We start from the raw sequence: 19352 nt of genomic DNA on the forward strand, positions 1-19352 counted from the left end.
ATAATTAAGCGTATGAAATTTCTCACACGTGTATTAATTTTATTCATTTACACTTTTAACTGAGTGTATTACAAATATCACAGTGTACACTGTGATATTATGAACCATTCCTGATTAATTCCCTGACATGCCAAACACCAGTGCTTCAGATTTAGTTTAGTTTAGCTTTGCTTTCCTTCTTTGATAAAACTTCAGAAATATTTAAAGATGTGACTCTAATGCATACTGGGTGATGAAATCAGGAAGTGCAGTAAAGCATTCAAAGGCAAAGGTAGAATAAGTCAGCAAAGGAAAAGTGGGATTGTCAAGTAGGTAAAGAACGAGGAGGTGAAGGCAAAGGAAAAGGCATATAGCGAGTTGTATTTGAGACAGGACACTAAGGAATGACAAAAGGACTTGTATTGATTGGGTAGGAAGAGGGATCAAGCTGAAAGGATGTGCAGCAGGTTAAGATGATTAAAAATTGAAATTGAAATGTACTTATGAGTGAAGAGAACATGTTACGTTTCTAGAGGTGGGCGGAGCAAAGAATCTGTCCCGGATGTGCCCGTTAGCGACGTCTAGTAAACAGGAAGTATGATACGAGAAGCGGTTAGTTCAACTGAACTCCAACGAACAATAAATTTACAACACTTTGTTAGAAAATGAAGTACGAAAGGCTTTTGGGCTCTCCCAGAAGTTGCAGTTGTTCTCTGTTGATGGCCTATAATAAGTTTGGCTCCTTTGAGGCCGCTCGGTAGTCGCTAAACTTTGGCTAGCCTGCTGGGTAACTTAGCAGGATTGTTCAGAGGATGTGTTCGTCGACTTTTTTTAGCGAGTTTTCTACGTGTTTAGCCTGATGTCGGTAGCGGTTCCTTGGTTTATTTTGTTAGTTAGCAGACTTTACGCGTAGCGGTGGGACAGCTACATGTCGTCGTTATGGCAGGCAAGGAGCTGAGTCTTATTGACAAGAACATAACAAGGTAAAGTTACCTATTCACAACTAACGTATCAAAATTTACATTACATCAGCTAATAAGGGACTACTATGTACCACTGACGAACCGATTAAGTCTGGCATGAATATTTACTTACTTCATGACGAGCTTTACGTTACAATTTTAATCTGATGATAAACGTGATATTTATAAGGAACAATAAGACCCCATACAATGTGAACTATAACTCATTGCTGTATGAGAATGACACGTGTGAATAACATATGAATAACATTTTGTTGACATCAGTACCATTCTTCAATTGTATAGATCTGATTCTAGATAAGATAAAATAAGATGATACATTCCTGCGAGTGCAGACAAAGAATGCTGTAAATAATGTTGAATTGCGAAATGAAGTAACACAAATATTTTATTTCTTTAAAGTAAAGCCTAGATAAGTTAAGCACTGTGGGGAAAAGGCCTATATAGGTTATTAGCGTCATCTACTTCATTATCTAGTGAATACAGATTTTAAAAAGACTGTATGTTAGGTGGACAAAAGCTTTACTACCAAGAATTCAATATTACTGTCTTGCAATATGCAGACAAACAAGTGCAAATAAAAAAGGGCTATGTGGTTGTCAGTTTTAAATTAGTTCTAAATTCCCATGTTCTGTATATAATTTGAACTTTCTAGTCACTGTAATAGGCACACCTTTTCATTGCAGGGTAAGATGCATTTTCTCCTAATTCATTGTGGCAATTCATTGTTAATATTTTGGTCCATATTGAAATGTTGCAGATGTACAGATCCACATCATTTCTCCAATATTCTGTTGTTCAGGTCTGGTGACCCTGTATGAACTCTATCCTCAATTTCCTCGAGCCCTGCTGGAATGTGATTGGCTGAGTAAATATTTGTGTTTAATAGCAGTAGGACAGGTGTAACTAATACAGTGACTGATGGGTGTATGACAGACTGAAAATCCAAACCCAAAAATATTTTAATAACAGAAACCTATTCTCTTAGCTGAAAAGCTGTAACCAGAGGGCTTGACTTTTCTTAATTTATTCGCCGTCAGGACTTGCCAGTTATTCTGTTTGATTTCATGTTTGATTGCTTTTTCAGTTCTCACAGTTTGTGTAAAGACTATAACTCGCGAATATGGAGAGAATAGAAGTACAAGTAGAATCATCAGTCAACTGAGAGACACTTAGGCAACAGAAACTGTATTTGCATAAATGCCATGTTTTTAGTAGTCCACAAGAGGTTGCTTATCTGGAATATTTTCTTTGTAGTAAAATATGAGAATTGTCTTTAATGTCATTGAAAACTGAATACCCTCTAAGTTTTAAACACTTGGATTGAGTTTTTAGAATTTTCAGAGGAGATTTTACATCATTTAAAGTAAACTGTTAAGCAATTGATTAAATAAATTAACAAATTTATTGTTATTGTTATAATAGTCATTAGTTGGTACACATTTACCTTCAGAACATGTACTTATTTGCACAAAGTTTTACCTTCCGCTGTGAATCTGACCTTGTTGCCCTCTTTCTAGCTTGCTAGATATTCCCCTGATACCCACTGTAGCGTCACTTAATCTGCACTGCAATCACATCCCGAGGATCGAGGGCCTGACCTCAGCTTGGCACCTGCGACACTTAGACCTTTCCTCCAATTGCATTTCTAAGATTGTGGGTCTGAGTTCCCTCACTTCCCTGAGGACTTTAAATTTATCCTGCAACTTAATCACCAAGGTTGAAGGTGAGTCTTTAGTCACCATTTAACAGAGATAATAAATGCCTCTGCTCTCTGTGAGTTCTCCAAGTAATAATTCTTTATTAGTGGATCTTGTGTTTACCCTGACATTGCTGTCACTGCTCTATGAGCTGTAAAATCACTCAGTTGTTAATGTCCTCTCCCTTCACTCCAGCACTGAATGGGCTTGTGAATTTAACGAGATTAAACTTGTCCTACAATCAGATAAATGATCTCAGCGGTGAGTTGAATTTTGCCTGAACAGTGTTTTCTTTTTCTGCATCCAAATGAGAATGCTAACAAGTGAATGATGCTTCAATGCTGTCAATTCTTCATGCCTTCATTAGGCTTGTTGTATCTCCATGGCACGGAGTACAAGCTGAAACACCTCAGTCTCCATAGCAACTACCTGGACAGCATTGATCACCTCCTGCAGTGCCTTCTGGGAATACAAGGGTTAAGAGAGGTGATTTTAAGTCAGGATGGCAGAGACAACCCTGTCTGTAGGTCACCAGGTAGGAAACCTTAACACTCATAGACAGGAGCCCTGTTCACATCTATAACAAAAAACTGGTACTTAACGATATTCAGAGGGTGAACAGTGATTGTAGAAATACAGATTTAAAATGCAGAGAGAACGGAAGCAACAAACGAGCCAGAAGCTTTGTGATATGTATTCAATATCTTATCTGAACCACAAGGCCAGCAGACACATCAGCTGATAGAGCCTGTGACCACTTCTGTATTGGAGTGCAGTTGTATCAAGCAGCTGATTGATGTGATAGCTGTACATGTTGACCTATCAGATGTGTAAATGCACTGGCCTGATGTAGGAGAACCAAACAAGAAGGCTTATGTTTGTTGGGATGGAATTTTCATTAAAACACAATGCATTGAAAACATGGTTTATCTAAAAGGGCATTAACTCAGCATTGAAAGTCATTGTACTTGTATATTTGAGCTGTTTCCCTCTGAATTCATTTGTTTCTGTTCCTTTCATTTTTAGTACGAACCTGTAGCTACACTGAATGTGTAATAACATACGCCCAGCAAGTGCAGCAATACGTTTTCACTGACATCAATGTAAATGGCTATATTAGAGCAGCGCCCTAATGGTGCGTGTGAGACTTGCTCCTCAAGCGGAAAAATATACCAGTCTTCCATATATTTATTTTTTACGCAATTTGTTCAGTCTTTTTTGCATTTAAAAAAAATGTTTGCGTGTGTGTATGTGTTTTTTAATGGAACCAGCAGTATACAGGAAATGACTTATTTTGCCAATAGGAGCTCACTGTTGCAAAGTAAATTTGTCCCTTAAGTAGTGATAAAACTGTAGTCTGTAATTCAGACTAAATTAGCTTACTCATATTGCATACATTCAGTGTCAAATTTAAAGTTTTAAATATCTACAAATGCTGTGTTGTCATTGTTGTCCAAGTGTATGTTAGTTAGCTAGATGAAACATATCTTGTGGAAGCTTTTTTAGGTGCTTTTTCAGGTGTTACAACAGTGGGGTGAGCTAGTTGAGGTTGGTCTGATCCCAGCTTGTGTCCCACAAGGAATTGTCCACAAATCAACCCTCATAATTGAAAGCCACATAGTTGCTCTCTCTGTGGTTTTGGCAGCTGATTTAATGGTCCTCCTTTTGTCAGCGGGATCACCTGCCTTTTCTTCAGCACGCATTAACTTGAAATGCTTTCAATTTCCTCATCCATATGATGTTCCCAGAGTACTATTATTTCCAGCATAATCACTTCCTTGGTGAATGTGGACACAGTGGTCACGTCTGGCTGCAGTTTTGATATTATAATCTGGACTGAGAACTTCGGCTGCTTAACCAAGGCGGTAGTTTCAGCTTAGGGGCGAGATTTCTCCCCAATTCTTATAAAGGTGATAGTCATTGGCAGATGGTTGCATCTGGTGTTTCTAAAAGCATTTACCTTGAAGACCTGGTCATGGCACCAGCAATAGTGCTTGCCTCTAAAGGCTTTTGGACAGCTATTGAAAAGATGCTCGTTGGAACACCTTCCAGAGCAAAGAGGGCAGGGAGGTGTCTCTCTGTGACGAGGTTTTCTAGAGTGGATAGGACATCAAATACACCTTGGACAAAGAAGTCCAGTCTCTCCTAACGCCTTAGGTCATTGTTTTGAGTAAGAAAAGCATCTGGCAAGCTGCTTGGTAGCTGTTCATTCTTTGTTTAAGAACATCCCAAATTCACCTTTTGTCAGGCATTTTGCATGTATCACATAATGATGTAGATGAAAGACTGGACTGTCAACAAGGTGTTTGCTAAGTAGCAAAGAATGGATATAAATTCAGAAGAATAGGGGAAGAAAAACTCCCTTTGACACTTTGCAGACATTTAACATGTACCAACAAAGTCCTATAACACACTGAAGGAATGGAAAAATCCCAGGAAACATAATGGAGGGCACTTAAATGGAATGTCAACCATCTAATCTCAGAAGTCAGTGAGAAATCATCACATCAGCTACTATGAAAGATTATTATTGTTATTATTATTATTATTGTAAGATGTTCATTTTGTAATAATACTCTGTTAGTTGTGCTTTATGGTTGTGTCTCTGTTGTGTGCTCCTGGGCAGAGTTAGGCTAACTTCAGAATTGTGCGTAGTTTTGTAAGAAGGAAGACTAGAGTGCAGATGGGACTCCAGGGGGTATGATATTTTGGCTTTATTGATGGAGATAAGCACTAATGAGGTTTCCTGTTGTGGTGAACCAAAGACTATGATGTGATGTTTACTGCAGACTGGCTGTGGTAACAAGGCCAGGGTCTCTGATGGCAGGGGTGAGAGGAGATGAAAAGATGAAAAGTTGGAATTGTAACTTTGTTCCAGGTCTTCCAGGATCGCTTCTTTGGATTACACTTTATTTTGAGCATTTCCGCATCAAATGCGAGTATGTCAGTTCGCTGAATTTGCAAAAAGCAAAAGTTTGTTGTACGTTATCCAATTACAGAAAAAAATAGGTCGATACATAAATTATATATATATATAAAAAAGATAAACAATTTAATTCATATTTTCCAACTGCAGTTGGATCAAACTTTAATAATAGCACCCAGCATATCAGCTATGAACAGCAGTTTTAGAGGATATTTTTTCCAATTTTGCAGAATAACTGATTTAAAACTCCCCCTGTAATGAAAGTCCAGTGAATATCAGTCAAACTGACAGCCGCTATTAGTAATGACTGTGATCTTTTAATCTCTTTGTTTATCTTATATTTGGCTTCTTCATTAATTGGATTGGCTGCAGTTAAATTAATGTAAAAAGCTTTTCAGTGATCCTTTGCACCCATTATCCATATCTTCCAGTTAATGATTAATTCACAGCACTAGTTGTTGAAGGCGTCTCTTTTCATGTTGTTAAATACGAGAAGGCACTCTTGCAACTCTTGCTGTCTGTATGTGTAGATATACTTGCATAAGTTGTGCTCACTACCTATTAAATAGGGTACATCAGTAGTGCATATGAAGGTGACACACAAAGGTTATTCATTCAGAATGAATTATTTGATCTTTCATGAAGGTCATATGCACCACTGATGTGACATTACTGAATAAGAGACTCATGGCAATCAGGCCTCGACAGGTTTCTCTGATACACCTGCGTTCCTATCTTACTGCAGGTTACAGGGAGATTGTTTTGCGGTCACTGCCGCAGGTCTCTGTTCTGGATGGCCTAAACCGACTGGGAAACCGATCACCTCAAAGTCTCAGTAGTCTCTGTGATATCCCCGGTCTAGAAGATTACGTGGACCTTCTACTCTCATCTGACACAAGTCACAATGAACCGGTAATTTTTTATGCTAAGCTACTATCAATTCCAGTGTAGTTCTTTTATTTGTTTAGATATACTCACCATGCTTTAGGGACTTTTGTTATTAAATCCTGTTTTATTTGACCGGAAAGTCTCTCGCCATGTGTTTGCTTTTTTGCAACTGACACAAACATAAAGTTATTTCCCAACAATTAATTTACAGCTTTCATAACGCAACAGAATGTGAGACGCATGAGAACAAGAAAGTTGTAGAACAGTTTCCACTTATTGTATGAGTGATGCTCAACTGCCTGATAGGCAGCATATCAAAATCCTGCGCTCCTGATACAAAAGAAAGAAGAACCGAGAATTTTATTGTCATACACACCACAAATAACTGTGGGTATGTTGAGCAATGAGGTTCTTACTTTTCGGGTTCACTACACACAAATAAATAAATAAAATATAATAATAGATTAATAAGCACAGAAAAAATTTAATAAATAAAGCACGTACTATTTACAGAAGAGTAGAGGGTGGTTAGTTATGCAAAAACACAAATTCCATCTATCCCATCAGCTGTCGTAGGGCAGGATGCAGTGTACAGGTCACCAGTCCATCAGAGAACAGACAGACAACCATTCACATCTTTACCTTTGTCCAATTTAAAGTCAACAATTAATGCACCTCTTTGTACCATCGGAGGAAATCGGTTCACCCGGAGAAACCTCACACAAACACTTTGTATTAACCTAAGACAAAATATCATAATTACACAGCTTTGCTAATTATGTAGGTCTGCTTCGCTGCAACGAGGAATATCATCGAGCCAAATAGATTTCCCGGTTGTCACTGAATTATTGGAACATAATGAATTTATGTATACTGGGATGATGAAAGTTTGGTTGCTTTACAATATACTACTTTGCATATTCATTGCACCAGATGGCAGTTTCTGTCTGTTTTTCTACAGGAAAACAAACTGCAGTAGAAGCCATTTTTCTTGCCGTTATTAACTCTTTTCTGTCTCTGCAATGAAGTCCTGTAAATACATTATAATTCGAAACCACACTTTTGCATTTGGAAACTCTGAAATAAAAGTGAAAGTTTCCGTTGCAGGTCAGAGGCGATGCTCCTCTCACCACACCCCGCATTGACCAGCTGCTGACCCAGTTTCGTCAGAGAGGTGCTACCTCAGAAGTAATCACAGACCCAGTCACACAACCAGAACCTCCGCGCACACAGCCGGTTCGCTCCACTGTGACTGATAAAGGAGACCCCGTTAATGAAGAGCGCATCAGGAAACTGGAGCACCAGATGTCCCAGCTCATCCAGCAGGTGTACACCTTTTTGAAGATCAATTTTTTGCGCATATGTGCCTTGTTGTTTTTTTTTCTTTTGTTTTTTGGCTTTTTTTAAAATAATGATAGTAGGAAAAGGTGGGAAAGAAAAAGTTGTACTAAATGTTAATGTAATTGATGTTCTCTTAATCTACTGCACTTTGAAGTTATTTGTTCAATATAAATTATTCATGGCGATATTCTGAAGTCATCTTTACATAAATTAATTTTTGCACATTTGGCTCTTAAATGGTGATTTATCCCCAAATAAAGTAGTGTGCAAAACTCCTAAATCACCCCTCTGCTCTTTATATTTAGCTTATAATGAGCCAGGCTTTCTTGTCATTTTTACCCCTCCCAGCTGTAAGTAGCCTATCTGTTGAACACAGTGGAGGCTCTATCATGGTTTCGGGCAGGATTTCAGCCACTGATGTTGGGGATCTTGTCCCCAAAAAAGTATATTCATATTTGACCCACCATCTGAAAAGAGTCTGATCACAGCTTCAAACTGTAAAAACTCTGTTTTTGCCTTATGTGCCATTTGTGTTAACTGATGTTGGTGTACCTATTTCCCACTTTTTTAATATTTCCTAGAAAAATATAAGGAACCGGGGGGTGACAAAAAAAACCTTTTAAGTATTTCTTTGTTATTTACCCAGAACCCTGCAGATAATAAATCCAGAAGATCTGCCCATTCTGTGGTGATGGTACGGAAAGCCAAGCGGGACACAGACCGCACTTCAGAAAGTGAATGTGACAGCGGGAAGGAAAACAGGAGGCAAACGAGAATTCCCAAATACCATGACAGCGTAACATCGTCGACAACCACCAAAGAGACCAAGAGATCAGAGAGGTGATTCTGCACCAAAAGAGATTTCTGGTGTCATGTTAGCTGCTTTGAAATGCCATCATGTTTATATTTGGACTCCCTGATTTTGTTATAGCAGCTGAGATCCAACTTAGCAAAGCCTAAAACTTGATGAACCTAAACTATGTGAAGACATTTTCAGCACTGGTGGGCACTACATCAAAATCAGAGAGTGTACCTCTAAGCAATGATAATCACATTCATACATTCACCAAACAATATGCAGCAATGGGTTTTTCCATATTGTTCATCATGCATCAACTTAATATTATCAGGTATCTTGATTAGGGAAATTCCTTTTACCTCCCACTTGAGAGGGGGTGATAAATTTTCCTCAGAGAGATGATATGTTATAGATGTTTCTCCTCTCTGTTAGAAATTACCGCCGGCAGCTCACTCGCATGATTAATGGCCACGCTTCTCTGGTCAACCCCCTCATCTTACTTCATCATCCACTAATGACATGTGCTTAAGATTCAGAAATTTAACTTAAGTAATCTCACAATAGCCCTCATCAAAAAAAGGTTACTTTGAAATATTACTTCAAAATTCAAAGTTGTTCAGACTTTGCTTCCCTATAAAACTCAGTAAATCTTCTGCTTTGACCTTTGTTTAGCCAGACATTAGCTGGAGGGTTGTTTAGAATCTATTTTACAGCCAGTTTAATACTTGTGATATGTTTTATGTGCAGCGATCAGGAGAATCATAAACGGAGGGTTTCAAAGTCTGCCGTTGGATCCAGGACGAAGGCTGGTAGCACAGGGAGTGCAGAGGCAGTGAGGCCAACAAGGAAAGGACCTTTAAGAGCAGCTAAGGCCTCAGGCGATATGAAAACCAGATCCACTGAAGAGGAGGAAACCTACAGGGTACACGATGGACGGGTCACCTAGCTGCTTCTGTTTTTATTGAGTGACTGTAAAATAGAAACGGTTCTGTCCCCATTCAAAAAGAGAGTAAATTGGTGTGTTTGCAGAAACATTTGTGTAAACAAAAAAAAAAATGCAGGAATAGAATAAATGGATAATGCTTTTAGAAGGTGACAGCAGAAATAGGACCACAGTAAACAGAAGGTTTTTCATGTTTTGCTCTTTGTTTCTGAGAGCTTTGTTTCAGTAACATTGACTTTATCTTTGTGATGTCAATAACTTCTTTGTGGTAACTTTGTTAAATTATGCGCAAAATAGAGTTCAAGCCAGTAGTCCATCATCTGTTTGGTTATTTAATTTTAGTACATTTAATGAAACTCTTGGCTTTTTGTTGTGATAAGAAAACATTCGATTCCTTTCCACAAAGAAAGTTTCTATTTTTTCAATCATTTATTCAACAAAAATATCAACAGATCCAACATTCTTCTGTCAAAGTAACAGAACAAACTTCTTGTAGGCATTTCATGTAGTTCTCTACAAGTCTCTTACATTAGTTTGCTGATATTATTTGACAACCTCCATGTAAAATTCATTCTATTGCAAGAGATTAATGATTTTTCATACTTATACTGTGTGCTTCAAATGCCCCCAACATCTGAAATGATTTAAATCTGTGCTTCTTGTTCTTTGTCTGCCATTCTTTATCCTGCTGACGGGTCCACTTTTACTTCAACGTTTGGACAAACGCTCGTCTGTTATCTTCAAGCAGAATTCACAGTTCAATCAATTCCTGCAAACTCCCCAATCCTGAGGCAACAAAGCAACACCAGTCATAATATTTCTACAGTCATAATTCACAGACTCTTTCAGGGTCTCTTCCTGAAAAACTGTGATTCATATGCATCGATAATATCTGCTGCCACTGTGGCCAAACAACTCTTTTATTTGATCTGCCCGTTCAGAGCATATTATTTTAAAAAAAAGCAGGAAAAAAAAAAAAAAGCAGTGTCATGTCCTCCATGTTTATTGGCAGATGGTAGTTGTTCTTTAATATTTTTTTGGACAGCACAGGCTTTTGTTTCTGGCACGTATCCCATGCAGTAATTTCTAATATTGGATTTATCCTCAAAGCAGATGTAACACGAGAGAAAAATGGTGGAAATATCTTTTATTCCTAACAATATTTTTTGAGGGGTACTCACTTGTTTATACAGGGGGGGTAAAAATCCTCAATGTTGCTTTCATTGTTCCTACAAAAACAACGAGATGCTTTAAATAAAACTGTAAAAAACACTTGAGCTGTAAGAATAAATTGGTATTTCAACTTAAAGAAAAAATGACTTTTTTTTTTTTTTTTTTTTAAGCGTTCAGTGTGTGTTTACTCTGGGAATTCATACTTTGTGTATGTGTTCTGCTCAGACGATTGTGGAGGAGCGTGACCAGGAACGGGAAAGACGCTGGAAAGCAGAACAAGCTGTGAGAAAGCTAACAGAGGAGCTCAAGTGCCTGCAGACCAAGGTCAGCGAGGAAAAGGACCTTCAGAGCATGGCCCTGCACACTACAGACAGGTAAGAGGGAGGCACATTTACCGTGGACGCCTCTCATCACAAACCTCCACTTGAATCTGTTAGGCAGCTCTAAAGCAGATATCATGCTGGAAAAAAAAGCGATAATTGAACTCTTCTCTGTGGATTTTAGTTGTCAGCTTCATAATGGATCCTCATCTGTTTCTACTCTCTTCATCTTTTGTATTGGCTCTCTTGAGACCAAGGCCTGCTGCGTGTCTCATTGTTCAACAATGAGTATCTATCCCACCATTAAAATGTCTCACTATCACGGTGCCATAGTCTCTTTAGAAATCATGCTCACATTTTGGCTCCATTACACCAAAAACCTTTCAAGTATGCCTGCAGTTGTCTGCGATAATAAAGCTATTTAGTATAAAGATCATTAAGCGACGCAGCCATCCTGATTATATACCTAACATTTAAATTTCCAGAGGCTTTGATTAAATATTCCTATCTCTGCTGCCACAAGGCCATTTTACTTCTGCTCTGTACGGTCTTCGCTGGCACCACATCCTGCTTAGATAAATCTGCATTATGGTTGTAATTAGAGGCCCGATGACGCGCATATGTCAGCAGTATTACACAAATCAATCTTAACTGTCACTTTCTAATGACACTGAACACGGCTGTTACTGTTGCCGTCCATGCTCAGCGAGAGACAGATTACAGTGACTCATCAAAGCACATTTTAATAGTGGACTACTGTGCGTGAGCTGCTTCTACTGTTTTATAGTTTCTTAGTTGTCCCCTGTGTGCCTCATTTCCATTTCTACTTCCATTGTCTCTCCCATGAGATAAGATTTTGACTATACTATAGCGTTAGAGTTCTTCAATTTCAAAAGCTATCACATATTTGACACTATGGAAGGACAGCCAAGGGCATCACAGAATTGGGGAGTGCTTTCTGGTACCAATTTCTATATAAAGTGAAAAGAGAAATTCAGAGTAGTACCGCGGCTTCCCTTGGACACCCTTATCGTATTTTTCTCCCCGTCCAGACTGAAAGAATTGCTGCTGAAAGAGCGATCGGGGCACTCTGAGCTGCAGGCTCGTGTTGAGGAGCTGGAGGGGAGGTGTCGATCCCTAACCCAGCAGCTGGAGCAGGCCCGCAGCTGTGAGGAGCAGCACAAAACTGCACTGCATAGACTGGAGGAAAGCGTTTCCCACGGAGAGGCGCTTAGGGCTCACCAGCAGGCTGAAGAGGTACAGATGTTCGCTTATTTCCCCTAGAACAAATCATGTTGATAAAGATAAGGTATATTCAGTCAGGCGGTGCTAATCGATGCTCGACATACAGTTTTTCTCCCATCAAAGCAAGTTTATCACACTGCTTCTGCTACATTCGATTACCTGCCGCTGAGCTCCCCTTATCGCTCTAATTTTTGATTGTAACGACGCATTAGTTCACTGATCCAGCCTGGAGTGAATACATTCAGATAGATAAAAGGATTCAGTACAGAGAGGTCATTCAGCTCTGACAGGCTGGTATAAAACATGTGCTGACCTTCCTCAGATAAAAAGGCAACAGGAACTGCAGAACAAGGCAGCAGCTCTGAAGAGAGAGTTGGACATCCAGAGAGCGTCAGTACGACAGCACAAAGACAAACTGCAGCAGCTGCATGAACTGCTGGCAGCCAGGGAACAAGAGCACAGGTACATCTAAGAAGAAGAACCCCTGCTAAATATAAAGTTCATCTTTAGATGCCATGGAAACCATTTCTGTAAAAGAGTTGCTTCTCATGAGCAGTGTGATCCTAGATAAATGCAACATTTTCTCATAAATTTTGAAATATTATAAAATGCTTAGAAATCTGGAAAAGTTTTATTATTGCTTATTTGTCATGAATCCCCCAAGGTACCCGATTGAATGCCAAGTTTCAAGGGGTTCTAATATCTAATGTTGTTTAATTTAGAAATTTGCATCTAAATTAAATATTGGATGCAAATGCAAAAAAAGATACAAATGCAAAAACAGATTACAATAAGCAGTTACATGCCTTTAGAGTTTCTGTTGACGACACAGTCTCCATTTATCCTCGTTTGCGTCATTCTTCCTACAGAAAACAACTAGAGTTGCGGTTACAACCCGGTGGGGCAGATTTTCATGATGCTGTGGCGAAGGAAGTGGCATCAGTGGAAGAAAGGCACAGCCACAGGGAGGCGGAGCTGCAGGAGAAGCTGGCAGAGGGCAGGAAACAGTACACTGCTCTGGAGGACGAGTTCCGCATGGCTCTAACCATTGAGGCTGCTCGCTTCTCTGAGGTCTGCTAAAAGATGGACCCCTGCCATCCAGATGGCCTATAATCACTGTAATGTTGCCCTGAATTTTACACTACAATCTCTGAGCAGTCCAGCTGATAAATGATTACTTTGAACACTAAAAAGTGAAATGATTGAACTTGATTTCACCCAGTTGGGAGAGACTTGGCTGATGGGTTTTTTTTTCAGCACGATGGGGAAAACTGGTATTGAATTAGGATCTTTTGCCTCTGGACAAGTAGTCTTTGATTGCCACATGGACAGAAGCTTACAAAAGGATTGGGCTCGAATCAATTCAGAATGTTCAAAAATGTAATCTCATTTTTGATTGCTACTGCTTGCACAAATTTCTGCTCTTAGTCACCCAAACTTGTGACCTTTGAGAAAAGTGTGAAAAAGCTATTGTGGGGCACGTGTTTCTGTAAAGCCATGGCTCTGAAACTGTTCTGACCGATTAAAGTGTCAGGTAATGCTCGGACCTACGCTTTGGTTAACTCCCAAGATTTCTTATTAACATTCAGTTCCACACTCTCACTTTTTTCTGTAGGTAAAGGAGGCGTGTGATCAGATGACTGCAGAGCTGATGGAACTCAAGGCAACCCTGGCCCAGTCCCAAGAGAGGGAGAGGAAATCAGGCTCTCTAGTGCAGGAGCTCACTGCTATGGTCAAAGAACAGAAGAGCCGCATCTCTGAGCTCATCAAAGCCAAGAGAGATGCTGTCACTGATCTAAAGGTGTGCAGCATTGCAGTAAGAGAGGGAGATGTGGGTGATTTTTATTCCAGCATTTCAACTGGATTTGAGTCCAGATTGCAGGATTTAAAATATTGAAATATGACTTCATGTGAGATAGCATGGGCACAGATTCATCAGTCACTGCCTTTTCAAAAACATGTTAACCCTGGTCCTGTAGGAGACTGACTACTTTGAGACATCATGAATACTGAATGGTCCAGCTGCCTTCCCATCTGCCATCCATGACAGATGGCCATTGATCATTAATACTGTCTGTCTCTCTCTGCCAGAGCCGTCTGCATTCCTTGGAAGCAGAGGTAGGACAGGACCGGCATCTTGGCCTGCAGCTAGAGTTGCTTAAGAAAGATAAGGCTAGAGTGTTGTCTCAGCTCATGGCTCAGGAGTCGGTGATAGACGGCCTCAAGGTAGAGAGGAAGATTTGGGGCCAGGAGCTCGCTCAGCAAGGTGGGAAAAATTCAGGAGAGTACTTGTTTTGCACCTTGAGTCTGCCCTGCAGTGCACAGAAAAAGCTGATAATGCAGTTTTAGCTGTTTATTGGCAATCAGTGGTGCGGGTCCTCCCTGGAGCCAATCTAATGCACTGACTTGTGCTTAACTCGTAAAATTTTGGAGATTTCCACCTTAGAGGTAATTTAAAAAGAGGCTCAATACAGTACGTGCTGATTTACATTTTTATCAGGTAAAAGTCTGCCATCTAGTGGTTATAGCCCAGATGCACAATTAGAAAACACCGGGCCAGCTTTCTTTTTTATATCCCTCTTAACGTTTGTCTTCCACATGTGTTTACATAGAGAGTTAAAGCGACATTTTGATGGGTTATTCTTTTCCAGGAGCGTCTTTGGCTCAGGACCGTGGTCGTTTAGAGGCCAGGATAGAGGTGCTGAGTGCTGAGTTGGAGGCTCAAAGGAAACAGAATGAGAAGGACAATGATACTCTTAGAATCAAAGCCAAAATCATGGACGACCAGACAGAAACCATTCGCAGACTCAAAGAGGTAGGTTGAGAACTTGTTTTACTCAAGCCAGAGGGCTCAAACTCCAAGCTAAACAACAACAAAACAAAACTTTTGTGTTTTAACCGTCATTGTTGTGCTTTGTAATCATTTATGCATTTATTCATATTATCATGCAGTTTCTCATTATCAGTCACTGCTTTGTAGTCCTTGCAGGAGCGTGATGATCAGATCCGAAGGCTGAAGGAGGAGGCAGCAAAGGCTCAGAAGAGGCTTCAAGAGCAGCTGGAGGAGGAAACAACCCAGCAGGCTGAACTGAAAGAGCGAGTGGAACATCTGAGCCTGCGCAAGGAGGAACTGAAGCAGCAGCTGGAAGACAAGGAGGCAGAGCTCGAGCAGGTCAAAAGAGTTTACAGGCAAGTACCCCAGCATAACCACAAAAAGGAAAAGGGCCTGCTTTAGGCAGAGTACTTTCTGACATTTTAGGGTAACAATTGTGTTTAAATCAAACAAGTTCCAATGTTAGTGGTGCTACTGACCCGAAGATGATCAGACATTAAAGCTTTAAGCTGTTTCTAAACCAGTATGTTTTATGCTTTGTGTCTTTCATCTTTTTAGTGAATCCACTAAGAAGTGGCAGGAGAAGGCAGACTTGCTCACTCGGCTGGAGAGCCAGGTGAAGCGTATGAAGGAGAACTTTGATTCCAGGGAGTGCTTGCTGCTGGAAGAAAGAGAAAAGGCAACAGAAGCACACAGGTATGTTAAATATCAAGTTATTCTCTCCCGGTTGTTCAGAGACTGCCCTTATCAGGGACTTTCAGTGATACTTTTGCACTGCTGCTGGTTCACTCTCTTGGGTCAGGCATGTTGAAATGCATTTTATTTGCCTTTCTTTGTGTCTAGAGTGCTGTTGTTTGGTTTCTATCATTGATTGTTGTGTGTTTGATGTTTGCCTGCCTGCTGGGAAGAACTCAGAAGAAAGATGATATATAGCTTTGTAGATTTTGCACCAGTAAGAAGTAGTTTTTAACAAAGCCCTTATGAAACTGTAATGTTATGGTACTTAAAAAGTCTCAGATGTCATATCAGGATTAGGAAAGTGTTTGAGTCTTTTCCCCATAAAGCAAGGCAAGGTGAATGCTTTTGTTGTAAATAAATGATCACATAAGGCTGCACTTCCTGTGTTAGTACTTTATACCTGTGGCCCTTCACCATCAAAAACGCAGACATGTATTTTTCCCAAGGCAGCATTTGGAGAGCATCCAAAGTACCACTCCTTACGCAACCTGTCACGTTTGTGTTGGTCTGTTCCGCAGAGCTGCACTAGAGAAATTACACTGCGTGGACGATGCTTTCCGTCGACAGCTGGAGTCCGTCCAGGCTGCCCATCAAGCTGAGCTTCTGGGACTTGCTAATGAAAAACACCAAAAGATAGAAGAGGCCAATCAGAAGGTAAAATGTGGGCAGCTTTCCCACAAATGTTTTTTTCTCCAAAGTGGAAGAAAGAAACTGGTATGTCTTGGTATGAGAAAGGGGAACGCAAGCGTTGGTTTGCCTCCTCTGTGACAGTTCAAAAATAAGGTGTAAGAGAGGCTGCAACGGAAGCATTTCGTAACAGACTTTAGTCGCTTGCTTCACTGTTGGATTCATAATTCATTATAAATTATGGGGAAGATTCAGTCACTGAAAAACTGAAATTCTTCTCATACTGTAACGGTTTGTTGTTATGCAACAGTTGATGACATTCATCACTTTTTCTGGTCAAAATGAAAGTCACTGTGACAACGTTAGATTAAAAAATAATGATGAGGAAAATGTTTTAAAGTAAAGCATGTTTTCTTTTGTCATACCTCCAGTCAAGGGGTGGGTTTTCTTCAGAGGGCTATGTTGTCTAACATAAAGTAAGTAAAGTGCTGCACTTTGATGTAAACGTGGTACACACAGCATTGAATGATAGTCCACAGATTTTTGTACACATTACAAATAAGAATGGGACCTCAGTCCAAAAACCAAGAAGTGAGCTTGTGCAACATAGTTTTGTTCTGCATTACATCTTTGAAGTAGTGCTGAATGACAATAAAGTAAATCTTGACACCCCCCCAGAAAAATATGAGTAAAAAGTGCTGTAGTGCACAGAAAAGCTTTGTTTGTGTGGCACACATTCATTTGGAGTCTTACTGAATGGTATTATTGGGGGCAATTGTGGCTCAAGAGTTGGCAGTTCATCTTGTAATCGGAAGGTTGCCGTTTCGAGCCCCGGACAGTCTCGGTCGTTGTGTCCTTGGGATGTGGCTGCAATGTAGCTTGCCATCACCAGTGTGTGAATGTGTGTGTGAATGGGTCGATCACTGAATATAGTGTAAAGCGCTTTGGGGTCCATAGGGACTAAGTAAAGCACTATACAAATACAGGCCATTTACCATTTACAGATGTATTAGACTTAATCATCTCAACATAAAATATACATAATAGATAAAATTGATACATAAAATATGCCATTTCCTTTTTTTGTTGGATTGTTTATTTGTCCTTTTAAGACACCCAGGGCTGGGTTGAGATGGTTCAGCGACCGGTTCTGGCCCTCTGGTCATATGTTGCCAATGTGTGCTCTGGTCATTGCCTGGTTTTAATTGCATTTTACCCATCAAGACATGGTTAATAAAATGCTAGTTAACATACAAATGTTTTGAAAAGCAGTTTGTGTTTCTGCTGCTGATGTTGTCTGTCTGTGCTTCTTCCTCAGGTATTTGAAGTGGAGGAGGAGATGCGGCAGCTCCTGGAGGAGACAGAAACTAACAAGAGAATCATGGAAGAGAAAATGAAACGTCTCAGCAGTGTACTAAAAGACTTTTAACAAATAACGGGGTTGTTTTTGTATTTTTGTTTTAGAATAAGTTCTATTTTAGTACTGTATTATTTATTCAATAAATTCTTCTTTGATCTTATTTTTGTTTTCTGTTTCTAACCAGAGACCACAAAAGGCTAATGAGACATAATGATTTAACAGTTTGTGGTTAGTTCAGATAGAAAGAAGCTAAATTGTGTTCTTAAATACAGAGTTACATTAAGAACAATCATAACTACTCCAGTTCCGAGTAAACACAGGAAAGCACAAAACTGACTGCTTTAATGTTATGTCACTACGTTATGCAAACCTGCAGTTTTATTTAAGGCTGAAATGGTTATTAAATTACAGCTTTGTGGTCTAACTGCTCCAAGATAGGCAGGTAAACAGAAATTAATTCAGAAGGTTTTCCTTTCATTTAAAATGAAGAAATACAACCTTAATTCCAAAAAGTTTGGGTGCTGTGATGAATGTAAACAAAAACAGAATGCAATTTTTTGCACATCTCATAAAGCCATATTGTAGTCATAATAGAAAAAATAAAATACATTAATTGTTTTAAGTGAATAGATATAATATTTTAAGAAATAAAAAAATAGGATAATTTTCAATTTGATGATTGTCACACATCTCAAAAAAGATGGGCTAGGGCCATGTTTACCACTGTGTGGCATCCGTTCTACTTTAAGCAACAGTCTGTAAATATCTGGGAACTGAGGAGATCAGTTCTTGGACTTTTGGGAGAATGGTGTTCCATTCTTGTCTGATTCTAACTGCAATGAAAGGTCTGGACTGTTGGAGGCCGGTTTGGCACATGGACACCTCTACTGTGAAGTCCTGCTGTTGTAATAGCTACAGTATTTGGTTTAGCATTGTCTTGCTGAAACATGCAAGGCCTTCCCAGAAAAAGATGTTGATGGGAGCATATACCGTAGTTTTCGGGTCATAAGCCGCTACTTTTTTCCCACACTGTGAACACTGCGACTTATACTGACGTGTGGCTAATGCATTTCTTTTTTCATGCGGCCAAAAACATTTTGCCTGGTAACAGTAGACCAATCAAAATGACAAGTAGTGTATATATACACGGTATATATTTTTATCAGTTGTTAAGAGACGTTGTAATGTTGTTTGTGCACTGTTCCGTAAAAAAACCACAAGCAACGTAATTTGTGTGTTACGATACGTACGTAGACTTAAAGGTAGCCGTGTTACAGGCGCTGTTCGAGGAAAAAAAGCATTTGCAGTATGTATTTTTGTATGTTACCATAACGTTTATGTTACCATGTTTATGTTACCTTATATTAAACGTTAAAAATCCTCACGTGTAATATTTCTGTGTAAATATCTCATATTACAGGTGAAACGCATACGGCTTAAAATCCGGTGCGGCCTGTACAAGTACAAAATTGATTTTCTTTCTACAATTAGAGCATG

At 39.5% G+C, this 19352-nt stretch overlaps 1 protein-coding gene across 1 annotated transcript; it reads left to right on the forward strand.

The window, feature by feature from the left end:
- The first annotated feature begins 545 nt into the window (after nt 1–545).
- Nucleotides 546–19184, forward strand: lrrcc1 (leucine rich repeat and coiled-coil centrosomal protein 1). Its single transcript, XM_085254980.1, has 19 exons — nt 546–962; nt 2483–2688; nt 2858–2923; nt 3030–3197; nt 6334–6500; nt 7584–7802; nt 8464–8657; nt 9364–9538; nt 10958–11106; nt 12105–12309; nt 12620–12759; nt 13167–13368; nt 13913–14098; nt 14389–14563; nt 14949–15112; nt 15278–15486; nt 15689–15826; nt 16387–16522; nt 17814–19184. The coding sequence occupies exons 1-19, from the start codon at nt 919–921 to the stop codon at nt 17922–17924; spliced, it is 3054 nt and encodes a 1017-aa protein (XP_085111106.1). The 5' UTR covers nt 546–918; the 3' UTR covers nt 17925–19184.
- Nucleotides 19185–19352: the final 168 nt, after the last annotated feature.

This window comes from Mchenga conophoros, linkage group LG18, assembly GCF_057382185.1.
Source record: "Mchenga conophoros isolate Kocher_MC1m ecotype Shallow Benthic linkage group LG18, M_conophoros_male_GT1.1, whole genome shotgun sequence".
In the NCBI taxonomy this organism is placed as follows: Eukaryota; Metazoa; Chordata; class Actinopteri; order Cichliformes; family Cichlidae; genus Mchenga; species Mchenga conophoros.

Excerpts from the sequence above, each read along its gene's own strand:
- lrrcc1 (XM_085254980.1), top strand. The coding sequence starts at position 919 with ATGGCAGGCAAGGAGCTGAGTCTTATTGACAAGAACATAACAAG. Across the intron at positions 6,501-7,583 it reads ACACAAGTCACAATGAACCG|GTCAGAGGCGATGCTCCTCT; the intron begins GTAATTTTTTAT and ends TTTCCGTTGCAG. Across the intron at positions 7,803-8,463 it reads TGTCCCAGCTCATCCAGCAG|AACCCTGCAGATAATAAATC; the intron begins GTGTACACCTTT and ends TTATTTACCCAG.